The sequence below is a fragment of the Amblyomma mixtum genome, chromosome 2 (genome assembly GCF_055824585.1).
Source record: "Amblyomma mixtum isolate Tamu chromosome 2, ASM5582458v1, whole genome shotgun sequence".
NCBI classification, from domain to species: domain Eukaryota; kingdom Metazoa; phylum Arthropoda; class Arachnida; order Ixodida; family Ixodidae; genus Amblyomma; species Amblyomma mixtum.
The window spans coordinates 69,048,718-69,067,973 of NC_143013.1; the positions used below are offsets into that span (position 1 = coordinate 69,048,718).

At 45.2% G+C, this 19,256-nt stretch overlaps 1 protein-coding gene across 1 annotated transcript; it reads left to right on the forward strand.

Annotated features, from left to right (window-relative positions):
• Nucleotides 1-9,283: 9,283 nt before the first annotated feature.
• Nucleotides 9,284-18,857, forward strand: LOC149359658 (uncharacterized). Its single transcript, XM_089567721.1, has 5 exons — nt 9,284-9,409; nt 13,202-13,353; nt 14,253-14,320; nt 17,206-17,289; nt 18,727-18,857. The coding sequence occupies exons 1-5, from the start codon at nt 9,284-9,286 to the stop codon at nt 18,855-18,857; spliced, it is 561 nt and encodes a 186-aa protein (XP_089423847.1).
• The last annotated feature ends 399 nt before the right edge of the window (nt 18,858-19,256 follow it).

Consider the following 19,256-nt stretch of genomic DNA (forward strand, 5'->3'; position numbering starts at 1 on the left):
CTATTAGCATACAACACGTACATTCGACCTAAACTTGAATATGCTAGTGTGTCATGGGATCCATTTCTCAAAAAAGATATACATTCACTAGAGATGATACAAAGAAAAGCAATCCGGTTCATTTTCAACAGTTATCATCGGAATGCTTCACCGTCCGCCATCATGTCTGTAAATAATATTCCATCCTTGGAAAAAAGAAGAGCACTCGCTAGGTTAAAATTTCTTTTTTCACTTTATCACCAACAGTTCAATTTCTCTTCCAAGGACTACCTGCGCCCACGCTTAACCCGGCATACTAGGAACGCTCATGACGACAGCCTTACGCCGTTCTTTGCCCGTACAAACCTCTTTAAAAACTTTTTTGTTCGCACTATCGCTCAGTGGAACAGCTTGCCAGCTCTCGTCTTTTCCGCGCATAATGTTCATGATTTTGAAGAACGTTTGTCCCCTGTCATCTGAGTTCTGTTTGTAATCCTACGTCTGGTGTTTTATAATATTTCTTCCTTTTTTTTTCTTTTTGACAATGTTGTTCATACAGCAACCTTTTACTTTTGACTGCCTTTATGTTGATCATTCAGGTGTTTTGTAGTGTTTGTCTGTTTTCTTTCTTTCTTCTTTGAAGTTTGGTGTGATCTTTGGCTGTTGTTAAATTGCCCACTCTGCTTGGCCCTCGGGCTGCAGTATTTTGTAAATAAATAAATAAATAAATAAACAAAACAGAAACAGGAGTTGCTTTACCTTGAAAGCGTCCGGAACCTGTTGGTCTTCCCTAAGGAGACTGAGTATCCATGAAGAAGGGACGCATAAGTAAAATGTGCCCAGCACAAAGAAAGGAAGACGTCGGACAGTAGACATTCTTTTTACTTAAGCCGCTCGAACCTACCACTCCTAACTGTAGGCGTTTTATGTTCAATCCGTGAAGCTCTCGCTCCGGACACAGAAAAGGTACTATGACTACACACGAGAAGGCTTAACCGCAGTCATTTACGTTCGCAGGACTGGCTGGCAGCTTGCGACTGGCAGGCAACGTGGCAGCGTGGTCTGCTCGCTGCTGACTGTGAAAAACCGGTGACCACCATCATGTGTTGCATACCACTGCTCCGAGGAGACAGCTTGCGCTTGTAATTTTAACGCGCGCTTGTTTTACCGTTGCTGGCAGCTATATCCTGATCTATTTCATACCTCTACAGTGAATTGAGCATGGCCTTTTTGTATGTTTATATACAAAATTCATATATTTCCCAAGTTTATCTGTGACATGCCGAGATGCGCTCCATGACACGCCTTGGTAGCTGACTAGCTAGAGAGTAGGGGTGCCATACCCATCACCGGATCCACTTCTGAATCCACTCCTTTAGTCCGTGCGTACTGTGCGGGGTAGGGTACGTTAGAGTACCCCATTTGGTTGGAATCGATGTGGTGTCCTTATATACAGCATCCCTCCTTGCCCACTTGCAGCTTCAGAATGCTAAACTCTACACACTCTCTTACCTCCACCACATGTTAGTTCTCCATGAAGACTATGTTATAAAGCCGAAAAAAAAAAAAAAATGCCTAGCCTTTCTACTCATCACTACAGCCCTCAAAAATGGCTTGCAGAACTTTAATGAAAGAAAGATAGATCCGTGAGCCTCAGTAGTCACTTTACCGCCGGGAAGCGGAGAAGAACAGAACAGAAAACAAAAATTTCCGGCACGTGCGTTGCAACAAATAAAAAAATGTTGAAAAACACCCTGCAAACGCCATGAAAGAGAAGATATGTTTTGACAGTGCAGGCAAAGGGTGCATACTTCACTGATTGCTGTACATTACAGTCACATCAGCTGGCATGCAGGCAGAACTCTCGTCCGGGAAAAGGGGCTTCTATAGCCGGTTTATGTTCTGCTTTTTTTCAGTTTAGACAAGTTCAACAAGGCAAAGAATAAAATGTGTGCAGCGTATAATAGACACAAGTTCCTCTCTGATGGTTTCGGGGCTTCAACTACCAAGTATTCCAGTTGAGAGAGTCGGTAAAATGCGAGGACCTCTGGCCAGCGATACTTCCAGCTGTATCTCTGATAACAACCTGCGATAGCGCATGGTGTGCCGCGCATGCGCACAACGTTCTGGCCAACGATGGTGTCGTGTGAGCGCGTGCAATCTGCTGAAGGCTATTTGAAAACAGAGACTCTATCCTAGGCTTAAGTGACGCCACTTCATCTTAGTCTTTGCTTTTGTGCCGTGAAAGATAAGAACTGAATGCAAGCACACGGAAGTGTTGTTTCGTGAGTTTAGGGGTGCGACTTCCATTTGCCAGCTTCGTTGTCATATCGTGTACCGACCTTTAAGGAGGAGGAAAAACTTTATTTCCGCCGACAAATGTAGCAGACGGTGTGGGTTACAGCCCCATCAAGTGGCCATGAGCCCGTGGCGTTCGGCGACTTCTAGGGCTCTTGTCACAACCCGGATCTGTGTGTCCGAGTCGGAACTGAGCAATGCGGCCTCCCACTGGTCTGGATTCGAGAGCTGCAAGCCTCGAGGGGGGAGTCCTGAGGGCAAATCCAGGGTATGTGGGATAGAGTGGCATGTTGGCCGCGCAGTTGACAGGAAGGGGTGTAGACCCCAGGGTATATGCGGGCATATATCGCGGGGTTGGGGAAGGTGTTCGTTTGGAGTTGCCTCCACGCAACTTCTTGGGGTTTGGTGAGAGTACTATGTGCGGGGGATATAAAAAAATATCTCCGCCATTACGGATAGTCATAGAGGGTTGATGACTCCTTTGTCGGGTACGACGTTACACATATTAGAAATACTATATAGATAGGAGAGCCTAGGCTTGGACGCCTACCCGCTCGTTTCACAAAGAGTGGATAGCGACATTAGCCTGGCGACATTGGCCTAGTTGTCTCGTATCGTAGCAAGAAACACCATAATCATAAATCAGTACTCTGCTCACGGTGTCCCTCTTGAGGATAGAGAAAGTGCTAGCCTAAAAAGTCACATATTGTTTGAGCAGGGGTAAGCGAAAGTTTTTTTTTTTTTGCGTACGAAGAACGCAGGTGCGGTGTCGACACCGAAAGGGGGTGTAGTGTTAAGTGCTCGAGGTTTGTGTGATGATCATCACACAAACCTCGAGTACTTAACGCTGCACTCCCTTTCGCTTCTTAGTCACTTCAGTGCGAATGTTCGCGGTGCGGGACTTTCAACGGGCTGCCTTAGGTCGCACTTTGAAGAATTGCATTGCTGAACGTTGATGACAAAGCAGAAATTGCAACAAAAAGAAGGCGAATGAATGAGCAGCGAGTGTTTTTCCTGCAGTAATGTTAGGATACAAAAGGTGTTTGATCTGTGAATGCTGACAATTAAAAAACATGAAATTTTGAACTTAAACTAGTGGTTTCATCTGTATAGTATGACCAACTAGCCCCCCTTTAAAGCTTTTCTAGAAGTTCTTATGCTGCCAGTCTGTTGCAAATGAGGCGAGTACCAACGCGGGTTATATAGTACAGATTGTGCTTGACAGCTGACATCTTCGTCAGGGTGCTCTTATTCTACTGCTGGGGTTACTTCTGTCTTTCTATCCTGTTGTGGACCCCTACAAAGCACTGTCTGCAAATCATCAACACCAATTCATTTCCGACAGACTACGATGTTTACTATTTTGAATGGTGAATGAAAAAAGCGGAAAGCAAGCAAGCAAGAAAAGAAAAGCTGGTGTTCTACTTATTGCTTGAACATTCAAAGCAGCGCCGAGCTTCTTTGTCTAACAAAAACAATTTTTTGCGCTGAGACAGGTAATGGTCTAGTAGGCAGAAACCATTAAAAACAGCCAACAGCTGAAAAAAAAGATGTTATCTGAGGTTTGCAAGCATAACCCATGTTTTTCATTCCACGAAGGAGCAATGCCTGCCCATTTTATGAAGGCACGAGCAACGAGCCCAATTCCGCTAACAGGCAAAAAAAAAGAGGGGAATTTTAGGCGAAAAAAAGATAAATGAATGGCAGGGAGGTTAACGACCGAGGATTGTTGCGTAGTATTACCTGGTTAGCAACAATTCTCTTGAAAAATGGGAAAAAATAGCCAAATGATGCTGTAAATGAAGTGAGCCATGATCAATGCCCAATATTAAATGCCCAATGTCTTTACACGGTCAATGAGGTGCGCTTTTTGGAGGCCGCGAGTTCTGGAGCTTGACCTGCGGTTCCATGATCACACCGTAATGCGGTTCGTGCTCCAGCACCTCAGATAAATAATACCAAAGTTGCCAGTTGACACAAAGTGGGCTGGGTTCATGGACACCAGTTATGATACCATTTTATTCTAGAGGGATGAGCTCACAATATGAACTCCAGTAAAGGAAGGGCATACAGATTTAGTTGACGGCCGGGCACCTTTGTCATTGATGATACGCAGCTACGTGTGAAAAAAAAAAGAACACAGTGCACATTAATGGCATTGGACATTAACACAGGCACGTGTAACAATGACATCAGTGACCGCTTAGTTTGCTAGGGCGTGCGAAACGAATGTGGTAATTTCTGACTTCAACTTGCTTTCGAAATTGGATGTTATCGCTGTGTGTTGCAGCGAGCCAGAGTATTATCATCATTTTGTGAAAGATGAACAGATAACAGATTGGGAAGTCCATAAAAACACCATGCTCTCCCGGAAACTGCTTGCTAACTATCAAGAGCCCTATCGCATATTGACGCAAATATCTCCTGTCAACTATATTGTTGAGTCACTCACGTCGTCACCCGATATCAGACGCCGCGGCCGCGAAACTGTCCATATCCAGCGCCTAAAGACACACTACGACCCCGCTCTCCTGTGCGCCCCTAAAGTCGCCAGGATGGCTCCTCTTCTGTCTGGGGTCATTGTAAGGAAGACGACGAGCCGCATGGCCATCGCCTGGTGCACGCTCCAGGCTGGACTAGTTGATCTCAGGACTGCTGCTGGGCCCTGCTCCCGTTAACGAAGCTTCTCCATGTGAACCCCACCTTACAGTAGCCAACAATAAGTCGTCGTAGACGTGTACCCTTTCAAGAGAAATGAAAAAAATCCGGTGTCATATCTGCAAACAAATCCAAGGCCTACTCTACAGATTGGAGGCCCATCCCAGTTACCTAGCAGTCTCCCAAGAGTCCGAGAACATTATCCTTGCACGCATATCAATTTTTCTTGACAGTTCCAGTGGAAATGTGATGTTTGTGAACAAACACTGCTGCTGCTGGTGTCGAAAGTGCTTTATTGAAACGCTTCTGAGTGTCGAACTTCCAAAATTTTTGATACCGTGTTTTACGTTTTAGAGCGGTAGCTCTGCTAGATGCAAAAGTCGATCTTCGTGTCGGCGCGATCCTTGTCCTTGACTGACCTTGACAAGCCACCATAGCAACAGCATCACTTTCTCAAACTACGCATAACAGGGGGGTATACCATGGCCACCACAATTCACCATGCTGGCGTGACCTCTGACCTTGACCTTGGCCCGAGTCAGTTCTTATTTGGACCAAAATGAATGTCTAACCAAACTGAGCTTGCTCGACACGATGGCGGCCTCCAAATTAGGCCCTTGTTACTTCCAAAAATTTCGCCTTGGACACCTGAAATTTTACATTGCCCGATTTGGACCAAAATCCATTTCCCACCACAATTGAGTGTGTCCGACACGATAGCTATCCCCAAATTTGGCACGGGTCATTTCCGAAATTAGGCCCGGCCCACCCCCGAAATTTGTCCTCGCCTGATTTGGACCAAAATCAATGTCCAAGCGTGCCCGACACGATAGGTGGCCTCTAAATTTTACCAAGGTCACTGCCGAAATTTCCAATTTGGGAATGCTTCCGAACTATAATAGGTTTAACCAAGTTAAAACCTTAAGGTGTACCATGCCTATCAAACACACGCACACACACACATTCAATTAAAGTGGAGTTTCCATAAGTTCATAGACCATTGCACATTGGGACGTTGTCAAACATATTTTCTTGATTTGAAATATGTTTGCGCTTTAATGAAGGGAGAACGTCAGACAGATATGAATTGGGATATAGAAATGTGTGTCTGGTGGGCCGGTTTAGTCTTCCAGTGTGTATATATATATATATACACGGTCTGTTCTGACAGTAGTAGGACTCAATTTTTTAAATTTATTCATGAGAGTAGTAAAAACAATTACAATTTTTCAAAGTAGCGCTCTTCCGCACCTACATGCTGCTGCTAATGAGTTTTCCAGTTTTTGTACGCCTCCAGGAACGCCTGGACCGGAATGCTGTTTAGCTCCCTCGTCACGGCCTGTTTAACCGCCTCTACCGACCCGTGATGTTTCCCCTTGAGCGTCGATTTTATTTTAGGGAATAGAAAAAAGTCTGGCGGGGCCAAGTCGGGGCTGTAGGGGGGCTGAGGCAGCGTTGCCGCCTTGTGCTGGGCAAGAAATTGGGGTCCTGATTCACTAGCAATTGAACTAGCACGAACCGTAGGATGTTTATACAAAGTAGGGCACATAATTCCTCTATGGCTAAAACAACTGTTGTACAACTCCCTGTTCTATTCAAAACTAATATATGGGATGATGGTGTGGGGAACCACAACAAAAGGTAATTACAATAAGTTCATAATACTGCAGAAAAAGATATTACGTTGTTATGAAAATTATTATGGACGTTACCAGCTCCTACAAACTGCTGAGGGCCGACCAGCTATACTACTATAAACTACTTCAGTTCGTACAACTCCGGAAGCTGCACATTTGCGACAGGGAAGCAAACTCTACATATCCTTTCCGACACAATAAAAGACGCATGCCAAAAACTAGAACCAATTATGGTAAACAAACAGTTCCTTATCAAATCGCTTCAATTCTTAATAAACTTGAAGGTAACTTGAATTTCGCATCTAATATTAGCACATTCAAAAAGCACATTAAAGATGTCCTAAAAATATCGTGTGTTTTGTACGGGGAGTGACGAGTGCCTATGACATGGATACACAGGATGTATCCTTCTCTTGTACCATGGTTTTTCACTTTATTTTTGTTATAAGTGTCCTTCAGTGTATTGTATACTGAACAAAATCTATCTATAATATCCTTGCATATTTTTGGACTTATCATACTGTGTTAATGTTCTGATTATAATGGCATATTTTACCCATATTTGTTTTAATTATGAGACTTACTTTCTTGTTATGCTGAAATTTGTATTGCGCTTCCGTCGACTGCAGAGGGACAGAGGCCTCGTCAGGCGCCACAGCCTTTAGCCTCTGCCCCTGCAGCAGATGCTGTAACTGCTCTGCTCAAATAAATCTTTTCAATTAAAAAAAAAAACATGATGAAGAAGAACCTGGCAGATCGCTTTCCGGTGCCTTTTGCTCCTCTGACAACACTCCCGGCACCAACTTCCCGTACACTTTTCTCATGGCTAAGTTTTCTGTCACGATCTCAAAAACTTGGGTTTGGGGAATGCTGAAGTCATCAGCAATTATTCTGATATTCATCCTACAATCACTGTTCACTAAATGTTTCACTCGCTACACATTTTCGATTGTCTTGCTGGTCGAAGGGCGCCCAGAGCGGTCGTCGTCTTCCTCTCTTTCCATACCTTCTCGGAGCAGCTTGCGCCACTCAAAAAACACCTGGTCTACCCAATGAAGCGTCACCGTAGGCCTCCTTAATCATGTTGTGAGTCTCTCTGCCCGTTTTATCAAGGTTTACACAAAATTTGATCCCGTATCGCTGATCCGGTAAACGCTCCATTATTCTGCGTGACGAGACGTTTAGACAGGGGTTCACAGTACAAGCGACCTGCACTCTTCAGCGGCCGAGAGCCGACTGGCGATTTTCCCCAGCATTTCCAACATCCCCCTTCAACGATCCTGCACGCGCAGACCGCCTCTCGTTCGCCCGTTCGCCCAGGAAGAAACCAGTCCTACTACTTTCAGAACAGACCCTGTATATATCATCCTCAGTTCATTTAACATGTGCTTGATTTTGTCAGCCTCGCTCATGGATGGATTGAGCTGCTTGCACAAGTCAACGACGTCTTCGATATAGATTGCGAAGTTCTCGCCGTTCTGCTGGGCACGACTGCGCAACCGTTGCTCGGCGCGAAGCTTTCGGACAGCGGGGCGGGGGGAGACGTTGGTCTGGCTAGTTTTGAGAGCCGCCCAGGTAGAAAAATCGGCTTCGTGGTTGCGTAAACACAAGATGGGGACATGGGTCAAATAACAGATGACGTTCGTGAGCTTAACGACGTCATCCCATTTGTTGTAAGCACTCATGCGTTCGTAGGAGGCGAGCCAGTCTTCTACGTCGGTATCGTCCCTGCCGCTGAAGATCGCAGGGTCGCGTTGACGGACGGCACCGGAACAGATGACAGCGGTGGGAACAGGCTGGCCAGGTTGGGCCGGGTGTCGGGCATCGTGGTAGAGCGTGGTAAGGTCCGAGTGCCTAGCTCCAGGGTGAGAACAAAGAATAGGTTGGGGCAACCGAAAAGGAAATAAAAATAATATGCCCCTGCCTGCACCAGGGTGAGAACAAAGAGTAGGTTGGGGCAACCGAAAAGGAAATAAAAATAATATGCCCTGAGAACAGGCGGAAACTCCACCAGGTGTAAAGAGGCAGATGAAACGATAAATGCGGATGGCCACAATCTTTGTCAAACGATAAATGCAGTTGGCCACAATCTTTGTCAGACGATAAATGCGGATGGCCACAATCTTTGTTAGCACGGTGCAGCCCAGCAGTCTAGCGTTCGTGAGCGCAAAACTGAGCTTCGTCACCTTCGTTTTCCTTCTTTCCCTCCTTCGTCGGCACTGACCGCTGGGGCATCAGACCCCAACTGTCTTATATATATATATATATATATATATTAAAGCTTCCATCAAAGTATTTAAAGTTTTTCTGTTCTGTAAGAAAAATTTTAAAATAAAATACTTTATCTTGATGTTTCATTCTGGTGGCTATGACCTTGCCAGCTTTAATGAAAATGTAGTTTGATAAGCACTGTCACAGAAAAATACTGCTGCACAGCATAATGTGGTTTCAAAGAAGTGAATAAAGAGCACTGCATCTGCAAGAAGGAGTCACACAGCTGGCGTTCCGTGTGACAGGTTTGAAACGGCAGCCTTTATTACAGAGTTGCGGCCCCAGTGAGTTTGACCAGTCGAGTCCAGTTCAGGCTGGATGGTTGAGAATATCTGACTAAAGTGCTCGACGAAAGGGGCTGTTCGATATTCATCTATCGAGTAGGAATTTCATTACCAGGGAAGTCAAATTTTTCTCAAGAGGTGCCATTCTGACAGCCAATGGCTCGAATAAGGCAAATCCCTGTTCTTGCGTTGGCCGCTTTCCATCTGTGGCTACTTGCTGCACTGGGATCGGCCGGTCCAAGACCAAGTGAACTGGAACGCGAAACTCCGGATGCATTGAAGGTAAGGAAAAACCTCAGCGATACTGCCTAAGCACAAAACTCGCCTTCTCTAGTGGCATTACCCTTGAAGACAGATGGAATGACCGACTGTGGAAAGTCTGCCTTTTTGCAGCGGTCTACATGCGCAGAAAAGCTGTCGTGGAACATGTAAAGGTAGGACTTCTTAAACTCGGTCGTGATGGGTCACTTGGCGATTGCCCTCTTGATGAGTCTTTGTTGTCAGAACACTAAGGGGAACAGCGGCTTTCTTGAACGGGGTCATAGATCGAGTGCACATAGAAGTCCAGCCTGGCACCCCAAAAGCTTAACATATCGTCGTTTAGCATACGAGGCGTTGTTTGTTGTCACTACAAAGGGTCCTTGAAGATGCCAGCCCGGAAAGAATTCACCTGGCTATGGCAGTGGCGATCTTTTAGAAGAACGTTCCACGTATCTCAAAACCATCGCGATCTTCGAGTTCTGCAAACACGTGGCCACTTTTCTGGCAACATCGACAAGAGAAAAAAAGTACTGGGACAATACAGGAGCAAATGCAGATCCTATATTTCCACAGAAAATACTCTCATCATACAGGGTGCGTTCGTCTGCCCCGGAGTGACGGGCCCGTACTGACACCGCTTTAATCTTAAACAGCCGCGAACGCCATCTCTCGGGGGGTTACAGTACCGCGTTAGTCTTCTCTCTTCGCCGCCGCGACGCCCATTGGCTGCGCATGGTCACGTGGTCAGTTTGCTACCTAAATGGCCCACGCTGGCTCACTCCAGGAGCCGATTCGCCAATTACCTGAGCCGACAACGCTCATCAGTGCTATGAAAGAACAACGTACCAAGCTGAAGAACACAACACTGCAGGACAATGGGAAAAATGCCATATTGTCATCGTAGGGATAGCGTTGCTATTCATTGTTTTTCTTAAACAGGGCTTGCGCTTAAATGTTTATCGGTAGTGAACGTCGCCGAATAACGGTTGGTGAGGCGTTGCTAATGACTGAAGGTTTCAGGTGCTACGCTCTTCCAAGGCCAGACAATGGTTTTCGTAGAATAGAATGTTTACGCTATGTCACTGCCACATCAGCTACAGCTGAGAATTTTGGCGTCAGACGTTGACGGCTTATTAAATGAGAATACTGCAGAAGAGAGCATTGCGAGTAACAGAACATGCGTCCTCAAATAAGGGCACCAACAATTCATATCAGAAACGTGAAATACTGTCTTCTGAGTCCATGAGTAACAGCAGGCTATTGGTGGAGATAACGAATATAATGATCACCAAAACTCTACCATTCAGACTTTTTTTGTAAAAAAAACTTTGTAACATGACACAATCATTAAATGAAAATTTCAATACTGCTGGAGACGGAGGGGCCCTTGAGTTGACTGACCCGTTCAGCCCCGCAGGTTCCGGCTCCGAAGGACGGTGTCGAACTCCGTTATGGAGGAAACTGTACAGTAGGCTTATTTGTACATATTTGCAGTCGAGATAGGAGTGCTTCGGTCACGAAACAACATCCCGTTAAGTACGCTTCTTATTCCCCAGACCCCTGACTGGGGAATAAAGTTCGGTGAACGACGTCCAATCAGATGGGCAGTTGTGGACACTGGTGGTACCACCCACGGCAGGGGGCGGTGCTGATGCTATCTCGCTCTCTCGCAGCTCGATCGATGGGAAGGGGTAGAGACAGAGTCATCAAACACCGATGTGTTTGGCTTCTGTTCGTTGCCTCCATGGAAAACGAAGTTTCCCGCAGTCTCCCAGCAATTGAATGAAGGTCCTCGTACTCCCCCGCCGGATGACCGAAACACGAGACCTCCGTCGAGGACACAGCCGTCTTTCAATTAACAGCAACAGCTTGACCTTTTACAGCATCACTCCGTTCGGCGACCCGACGGCAGACTCGGCCACTTGACGGCGCCGCCATCGCCGCTGCTTTCGCTGCTGCTGCCGTCGCCGCTGCTTTGCTTCACGATGATTCACGTCTGGTAGTAATTCCTCTCAGGCCCGTGTTCTCCGATCTTAACAATACGGGGTGCTTTAAGTTGAGTTTTCTGGTGTAAAAGTTCAGATTTAATTGTCCTAGACGGTAAAACTATGTTCAAGCTGAGTTGCAAGTTGTTCTTTATTACCAGCTCTTTATTAATATGTTCTTTATTAACATGGAACTAATTATTCATTGGCATCCATCCAAGAACAGCCATACGGCACAAAAGGAAAGCTATGAAGGTTCCATAGAAATTCCTAATTAAATAAAAATTAATCCCGTCCCGGTGTTTGAACCCGAGGTCACCGCCATAGCGACGAAATCGGTCCACCAACTGAGCTAAGCGGGACGGCTAGCATATGGTAGGACGGAAGTGAATGGATTAACTCGAATTGGGAACGGTGTTCGTCCAATGTTTACGGGAATCATCCAAGGGGGGGTGGGGGGGGGCAAGTTTGTAAAATATTATCATATGCATATTTTTTCCGTTACTTGGCTGCGGATGATTCTTTAATATGCGTTCTCGTTCTGAGGTATTTTGATCGCCGGTTTGCAGTTTCAGCTCATTACATCAACCTGATGATATATATTTCGTATAGAACTATTCACTGGCCGCATTGCTAATGGTCCAAAAATTTTATGGCGCGCCTTGCACTTTCAAAATAAAGATTGCTTTTTAATTTGATTAAATGAAGATTGGCGTTGTGCACACGCATTAAAGGCTCAAACCAAAAGACTTTACCACAGATTTCTGCTAACTGATGTGAATCATTACTGGGTCAGCAATGAAAAAATTAAACAGCGATTGATGATGCATTTCATGCATTTTTATGGCGAAAGGCATCTGTGGTTAAATAAAGCCATGAGAAAGGTTTATTCTTCTACTCAAGGTGAGGTCAAGGACTCATTTCCCAAGCATATAACTCTAAAGAAGCCGCGCACCAGGCAGGGGACACTGTACCCATTTTATCACCGGTGGGTTCCCGGCGGCACTGGGGATCGAACCCTGCACCTTTCGCATGTGAGGCGGATGCTTAAATGACTAGGCCCCCCCTGCGATTCTGACCACTGATTGACGCAGATGCTTATTTTTTGGTTCAACACTATTATCCAATGTTCCTTAATCACTTTCTAAGCTACTCAGGGAAAGGGTGATAAACGGACACTAGCATTGGTTCCAGGCAGTGAGAGGGGGCGCCTGTCTGATGTATTCCTGTTGTAGGATGGTGGTTGTGACTCAGCGGAACCTAGGTCGCTCTGCAACGTTCAGCAAAGGTTCAGCCAAACGTTCGGGCTGCGAGCGAGCTTCACACCTAAGGATCGTCGCCGTCTTTCACTACCACCGTTCATCACAGTGAGAGAGCGCGGCTGCTACACTACAGTTACCTCCCGGCGAAAAAGGAGGCATCCCGCCGACTTAGGGCGCACACACGACATCTGATGCATCAGAGACATTAAAGCAAAAAGCAGTGAAGAATTTACGACGGTAGCCTGCCGCATCAACATATTAGATATTGTGTTTGCGAATAATTTTCGATGACTATCCATCAGTATATTGTAATTTCGTATATCAGAGGCAGAATATTAATTGTGGTGAATGACGATTTCTTAACACAGCTGTACGAGCACAAGGTAGTGCACGGTACGTACACTACCTTGTGCGTGGTTGTAATGGTTGAATAATATAGAATCTGTAAGACAGAACAATTATTCAAAAAGAAATCACGAAATAGGAAAAAAATGACTAGACCGCAAAATTTTTGCCGCTGTGGTTGAGCTGTAATTCCTCCAGAAGTCTGGCGGCTTGGATCGCAGATGTTCGCAGGCCTTCCCTACGTTGTGGCCGTCAGAGATGTGAATCCAGACCCAAAGTTCAAGTGCCTTGACGCGACACGCATCAATTACGACTCAGAGGAGCCGTCTGCCACGTACGTGTGGATGCTGAACGCCGCTGACGGCAAAGAAACGTAAGTTTTTATCGCAATCTAAGCACGGGAGAAGAAGTGAACAAACCTTATATCGAATTATAGGACAGCTTGATCAGCTGCAAAGTTAGTTTACCCTGTGGATTAGACCTTTCGTTCCTTTAATCGATAAAGGCAGCTGGAGCGTCAATGATGCACAATGCTTATGCTCTGTTAGCATGGTTTAGCTCATTACTCACGTGGCTATGTGACAAATTTGCATCGACCTCATATGTTGTCTGTAGGTAGAAAGGAATTAAATCGAAATGCAATATATTATAGAAATATTTGCATAGGTATATGCTAAATAAATACCGAAGTAAGGCTGAAAATAAGAGGAAGGTGGGGAGATGTAATAGTTCAAACAGCAGCAGTGGCACAGTGTGGACTCAGCAGAAGGAAAGTTTCGGATTCCCGTTTCTAACCGCTACCTTTGGATTCACTTCAAGTCTTTGAGGTTGCGATGACATTCTTTGACAAGTGTTTGGCTCTAAGTATAGTAAATGGAATACAAGTGTTTGACTTTAAGTATATTATATGGAATTGTGCGATGTGGTATGGTATGGTATTATGTGGTATGTTTAATGTCCACAAGCTGCACACGGACTATAAGAGACACCGTGATCTAGGGTTCTTGAAGAATTTATAGTAAATGCTCAGTATAAGCGTTTATATATTTTAAATCTTATTGTAATCAATAGACTTGATGTTGCAGCACCCGCAGCGTTCGTAGCCGATGATCTTATTTGGATAACGTTGGACAAAGCTGTAAAAATCTTCCTTCACCCGACAGAACATTTTAATTTCTTCAGGCAGTGAATAATAAAATCGCTTGCATTAGCAGTAAGTCCCGGAATATTATGAAGTTCAATAGGTAAGCTGCTTGAATACTTTCCCTGCAGGGAACAAGACACATTACGCTTCACACCGTGGAATGCAACCAACATTCTCCGTGTCATTGTAGGCTCAGGTAAGACTTTGGCTCTAACTACGAGCGTGGTATCAGTTTTGGGTTTTCTCAAAAGCTCAAGTCTTGCATCCCTTTGGAAGGCGGCCGAGCATGCAACGCTGTCTCTTATAAGGCTAAATTTCTGGCCATTGTATAAGTTGGCCTTCTTCGGGCCGCTGTCGTTTGCACCATCACTAGGTGGGCTAACCTTCAAGTCCAACTTTCTTGGACAGCGCTTTTGATAGTTAGACAACTGTGGAATATTATAAGATAGTGTTATGAACATATTAATCGCAATGGTATAGCCTTCATATGGGTACCAAAAAACGGCTTTTAAAGTTTGTGCTGAGCTCGAACAGAGTAGTAGGGGCTGTCGTACAAAATTAATGGGGTGTATTTATGGCGCAATCTTATGATATGCGGATCAGTTTCATTCGTAAAAGACTCCCAGCAAAAAAAAAAATGTTCTTGCCTGGAATTTTTAGGTCGGCATGCAAGCGAAAACGACATACACCGCGTGTCCAGAGGTATATGATTTTATTCGGCGCTTGCGCACTCCAGCTTAGTGAACACTATCAGAATAAGTTATTTCGATCTGCTTGAAAGTGAGCAAACTATGGAAGTGCACACTTGCGCTAAGCGTGATTCTGTACCCACCGCCGACATTTCTATTTACGCGAAACATCCCGTATATGAAGATCAGTCTTTAATCGGCGATTAAAACAACCATTCGAATCATAGCACAAAAAGACTGCACATGTCTCATCTGAAAGCTTCGCAATTTTGACCCCTTTAAGCGCTTAGAATTCTAAAACACTTTGACACTGCTGACCCGAAAGAGGCGGGTTCGATCCCGGCCGCGGCGATGGAATTTCTGTTGAGGCGAAATTATAGAGACCCGTGTACTGTGCGATGTCAGTGCACGTTAAAGAACCTCAGGTGGTCTAAACTTCCGGAGCCCTTCACTGCGGCGACCTCTTATCCTGAGTTGCTTTGGGACGTTAAACCCCCATAAACCAAAACTACATTATGAGACGTGGCAGAAAATGTTGAATCTTTCGCACCCCGGCAGCAAAGGTTTGCCCATTACAAACGGTGTCACGGTTGTAAAGTTATCGTTGCCTGAAGCTCGCGCAATAAAATACTGGTCAATCGGAGTGCTGTCTGGGTCAGCCGGGATGTAGGTGATCTCGAGGCGTTACAGATATGTGGCTCTGTAGAACTATGCGGACATGTTGTCATTATAGGCCTGCCTCATGTTGTCTTGATATGGGTGCTTTAATTATATTAGCGGGAGGACTCTGCAGAGCCTCAAAGAAGCGGGAAAAGAATATTAAATTATTAAGCATGAAATGCTTTTAGCCCCCGTTGTCGGCAGTGTGGTGACGTCACGCCGAGACCCATCATCCGGGCACTGAAACGAGAACATCCGGCACCGTACGAGAGACAACGAGATTTAACGAGACTCTCTAAGCCCTCCTACGCGACCGGTATGCAAGCGCCGGTTGGTCTCCAAAGGAGTCACAAAAAGTAACTGCTGCCAGTGCCTTCTCAGTGTTTATCAAGATATCAGTCGCTGTGCGTTGGATAATGCACGGAATTATAATTTCCGATTTCTAATAACGCTGCAAAAAGCACATAAATGCCACGATACGCTTCGTTGTCATACGTGATATCTTAGGGGCTTCGCGCATCGAAGCAAAGCCGCGCAGTCGCACAGGGGCCCGGGGGAGAAGCGCTGCGTTCAAAGGGCAAGGCATCGCGCCGAACGGGTGGTGGCGTTCCTCCCTTTCCATTACGGTGTGGTTCGGGTGTCCACCGAGATGGCAGAGAATTACTGCGCCATTTCCTTTCCTCAAAAAACCTTGCGTTCAAATGGCAAGGCATCGCGCTGAACGGGGGGTGGCGTTCCTCCCTTCCTGTACGGTGCGGTTCCGGTGTCCACCGAGATGACATTAGGCCCATAAACATTTCATGCTTACTCTACTCTCGGTTACGGGAAAGGCAGAGATTTTTTTATTGGCTCCATCTATTACGAACGCAAGACTGTCTCTAATCGAGATGATAGAATCTGTTGAGAAGCTTATACGACCGATAAAGCAGTCCTGGGCTTAACTAGCATAAAAATTGGTTAAATCGGAGGCCTTTTCGTCCTCGCCTGATTTCTGCTAGATAACAAAAGGCGAGGAATTTTGTTCTTTATAACCCTTTGCAAAAGTGTGAACAACTAGAGAATTAATCCAAGTTTGCTGGATGTCTAAAGACGGTTGTTTTATAACAACAGAAAGCACGCAAAGGTGGCCTTGCTCTAAGTTTGTTTTGTCGTACATTCAGCGAATGTAGGAAAACGCATGCAAACTTTCAATCTCTTTGATTTTGAGCCAGTGATTTTAAATAATCTGCGTCTGCACACGAAGATTTCTCCTTTGCTTTCCGGAAATACTTACGCTCTTCCTGGAGTCAACTTGACACCTTGTTTATTTTGTGAGGATTTAACGTTCCAAAGTGACTCAAGCTATGAGGGACGCCGTAGTGAAGGACTTCGGAAATTTCGACCATCTGGGGTTCCTTAACGTGCACTGACATCGCACAGTACACGGGCCTCTAGTATTTCGCCTCCATCGAATTGCGACCGCCGCGACCAGGATCGAACACGCGTATTTCGGGTTAGCAGCCACTGAGCCACCGCAATGCACATAAGGTAAACCCTAATTAACTCTTAATGAAAAAAAAAAAACATAGGCTGCATACTTCGCGGTATTCTGATCCCAATTTCAAAAAACATTCGATTGGTTCGGACAAAGTAGTCGGAATATTAGGGTTTGCATTAGATTACTGGTTAGTTGCATAAATGCACTGCTCACAGTGTGATCTGAATCATAAGGCGGTTCTTTTCTCACACGTAGACACCACCCATCCTGACTTTCTACGCGTGTCTTACACCGATTACGCATCATGTGCAGTCACGGAGCTGAACTACTTCGGATATCGTAAGTGGAACTATGTTTTTCATTTCAAACTGCTTCCTTGACGGTGTTCACTTTAGAAAAAATTCGGGGGACATTTCAGCTTCACATTAAAGGTATGATGCGATAGCCTTAACGGGTCCCTTCAGCCGCCTTTGCAGGCACGAAAACTGGTCTTTAATTTTCAATATTTTATTTTTAGTTTTAAACTGATTTGCCACAAGAAACACAAGATCTCCTTTTAACCAAGTTGAATAAACGTTGCTCAGTGGACAAGGGGTAGCAGTCCGAGTCCAGGAACGATCGCAATTTTTTTCTCAGTCCAATTGTTTTTTTTTATTATTCAGAGGCACTACCGAATTCCGGTGGATTGATGTAACGACCCTGTGGACCAATAAGGAATTGTGCAGTGACGTCATTACTGTTGTACTGTGTGATCGCTGTGGGGTGTTTGAATTACCCGCGCAAGCTCATGTGGTTGTGACGTCACGAGGCTCTTGAGCAATCCCGATTTTCTCGAGACGCCAAGGCGAACTACGGTGGTTTCTTCGATGAACGGGACCCTCAATGCTATCGCGGTAAAATAGGCGCTGTACATGTAGAGTCCATTGTAGACTAAAGTACCCTTCATTGTTGGCAAAACTCTCTGCTTTAAATGACAGTGATAGCTATTCAGCACCTCTCACTAAGCTAGCCCTTGGAGTGGTTTTTCTTTGAAGGCGCTTATTATTGCCTTTGCATTTTTGTGAGAAATCAGATTTCACCTCTGCATCAGGCTTGCTTATGGGAATCACGAATACCTGCAGTCGTTCAAGCAATGGCATCAAGTGGATCTGCTGAGAGGACGGTTGGAAGGAGTATAAAAATCTGTCCACCAAACATGACATTGCGCGGAATGCAGATGTATGACTCTAGACGGCTTTTAGTGACCACGAGCTTCTGACCTCAATGAGCAGTTTGTTCGGAAAGAGAAACGTGACGCTTTTTGAGAAAGAATCAGGGCAACGTGCTCTGCGTGAGAGCAAAATTGGGACAGTTCAGGAGCTTGCTCAAGATCAGATAATCTGCTTGGGCGCAGGAAGACGAAAATAGCTCGGAAGCAGTTAGTCACTGCCTGAACGAATGCGTCACATTGACCGTATCGCCGTTAGAACAGGAAGATAGGTGAATAATAAAGAAAGTGGCTAGTCTTCGCTGACAAAGGGCCAACGTAAGTTTCAAGAGTGATGTATTGAAAGCCTCCAGCGCAAAAGACTAGGCTAAATGCCACAGTCTTTGTCAAGGTGCATGAAGATTCTGAAATTAGAATTTTCTTGGCACATATTTCGGTAACACACCTAAATCTTCAGATTGCTTGACCTGATTGAAAAGCCAAAAGTAGCAGAAACCAATTAATGAGATCAACGACTGCGTTCTGTCCTAGATGCCAGTAATGTGTTATAATATTACTTTGTATTTCAGAATGCACTCTGTGGACGTCCAACGAAACGAAGGACTCAATTTCATCAGAGTGCTCGCTGCAGTATGCTGACATTTGTGGCGAGAGCGTTTCTTTGTGCGACAAAAATATCTGCCATAAACCGCAATCATGAAGAATAATTTTAGACTTCAATAAAATGATTCCTAAGTGCTTAAACGTGTAAAAGATGCAGCTAAAATTATCGCCTCCTTTAGAAGTGAGCAGAAACTTTGCCTTCACAGAGCTGAAGGTAAGCAGCGGTAAGTGCGAAAATAAATGGTGCTGAGTCTGTTTATTCTGCCGCAAGGCGACTGACGTCCTTTTGTACCACTGCACGAAGAGGGAAGGTGGTGTGGGTGGACGGAGAAAGGATCCTGAGAGCATTCTTAGCCGTACCATTTCCGTCGGAAGAACTGAGAGAAAAAAATTCGAATACCGCGTGGTATGGCACGTGGTCTTTTACTTCGAAAAGCTGCAGGCGGGTTGTTAAGAGGCTGTAATAGGGGAAAAAGATGGGCACTTGGGGACGATA

Bases quoted from the DNA above. Each gene is read 5' to 3' on its own strand.
- LOC149359658 (XM_089567721.1), top strand. From the start codon at position 9,284: ATGGCTCGAATAAGGCAAATCCCTGTTCTTGCGTTGGCCGCTTTCCAT. The intron at 14,321-17,205 runs GTAAGACTTTGG...TCTCACACGTAG, and splicing joins CCGTGTCATTGTAGGCTCAG to ACACCACCCATCCTGACTTT. The intron at 17,290-18,726 runs GTAAGTGGAACT...TTTGTATTTCAG, and splicing joins GCTGAACTACTTCGGATATC to AATGCACTCTGTGGACGTCC.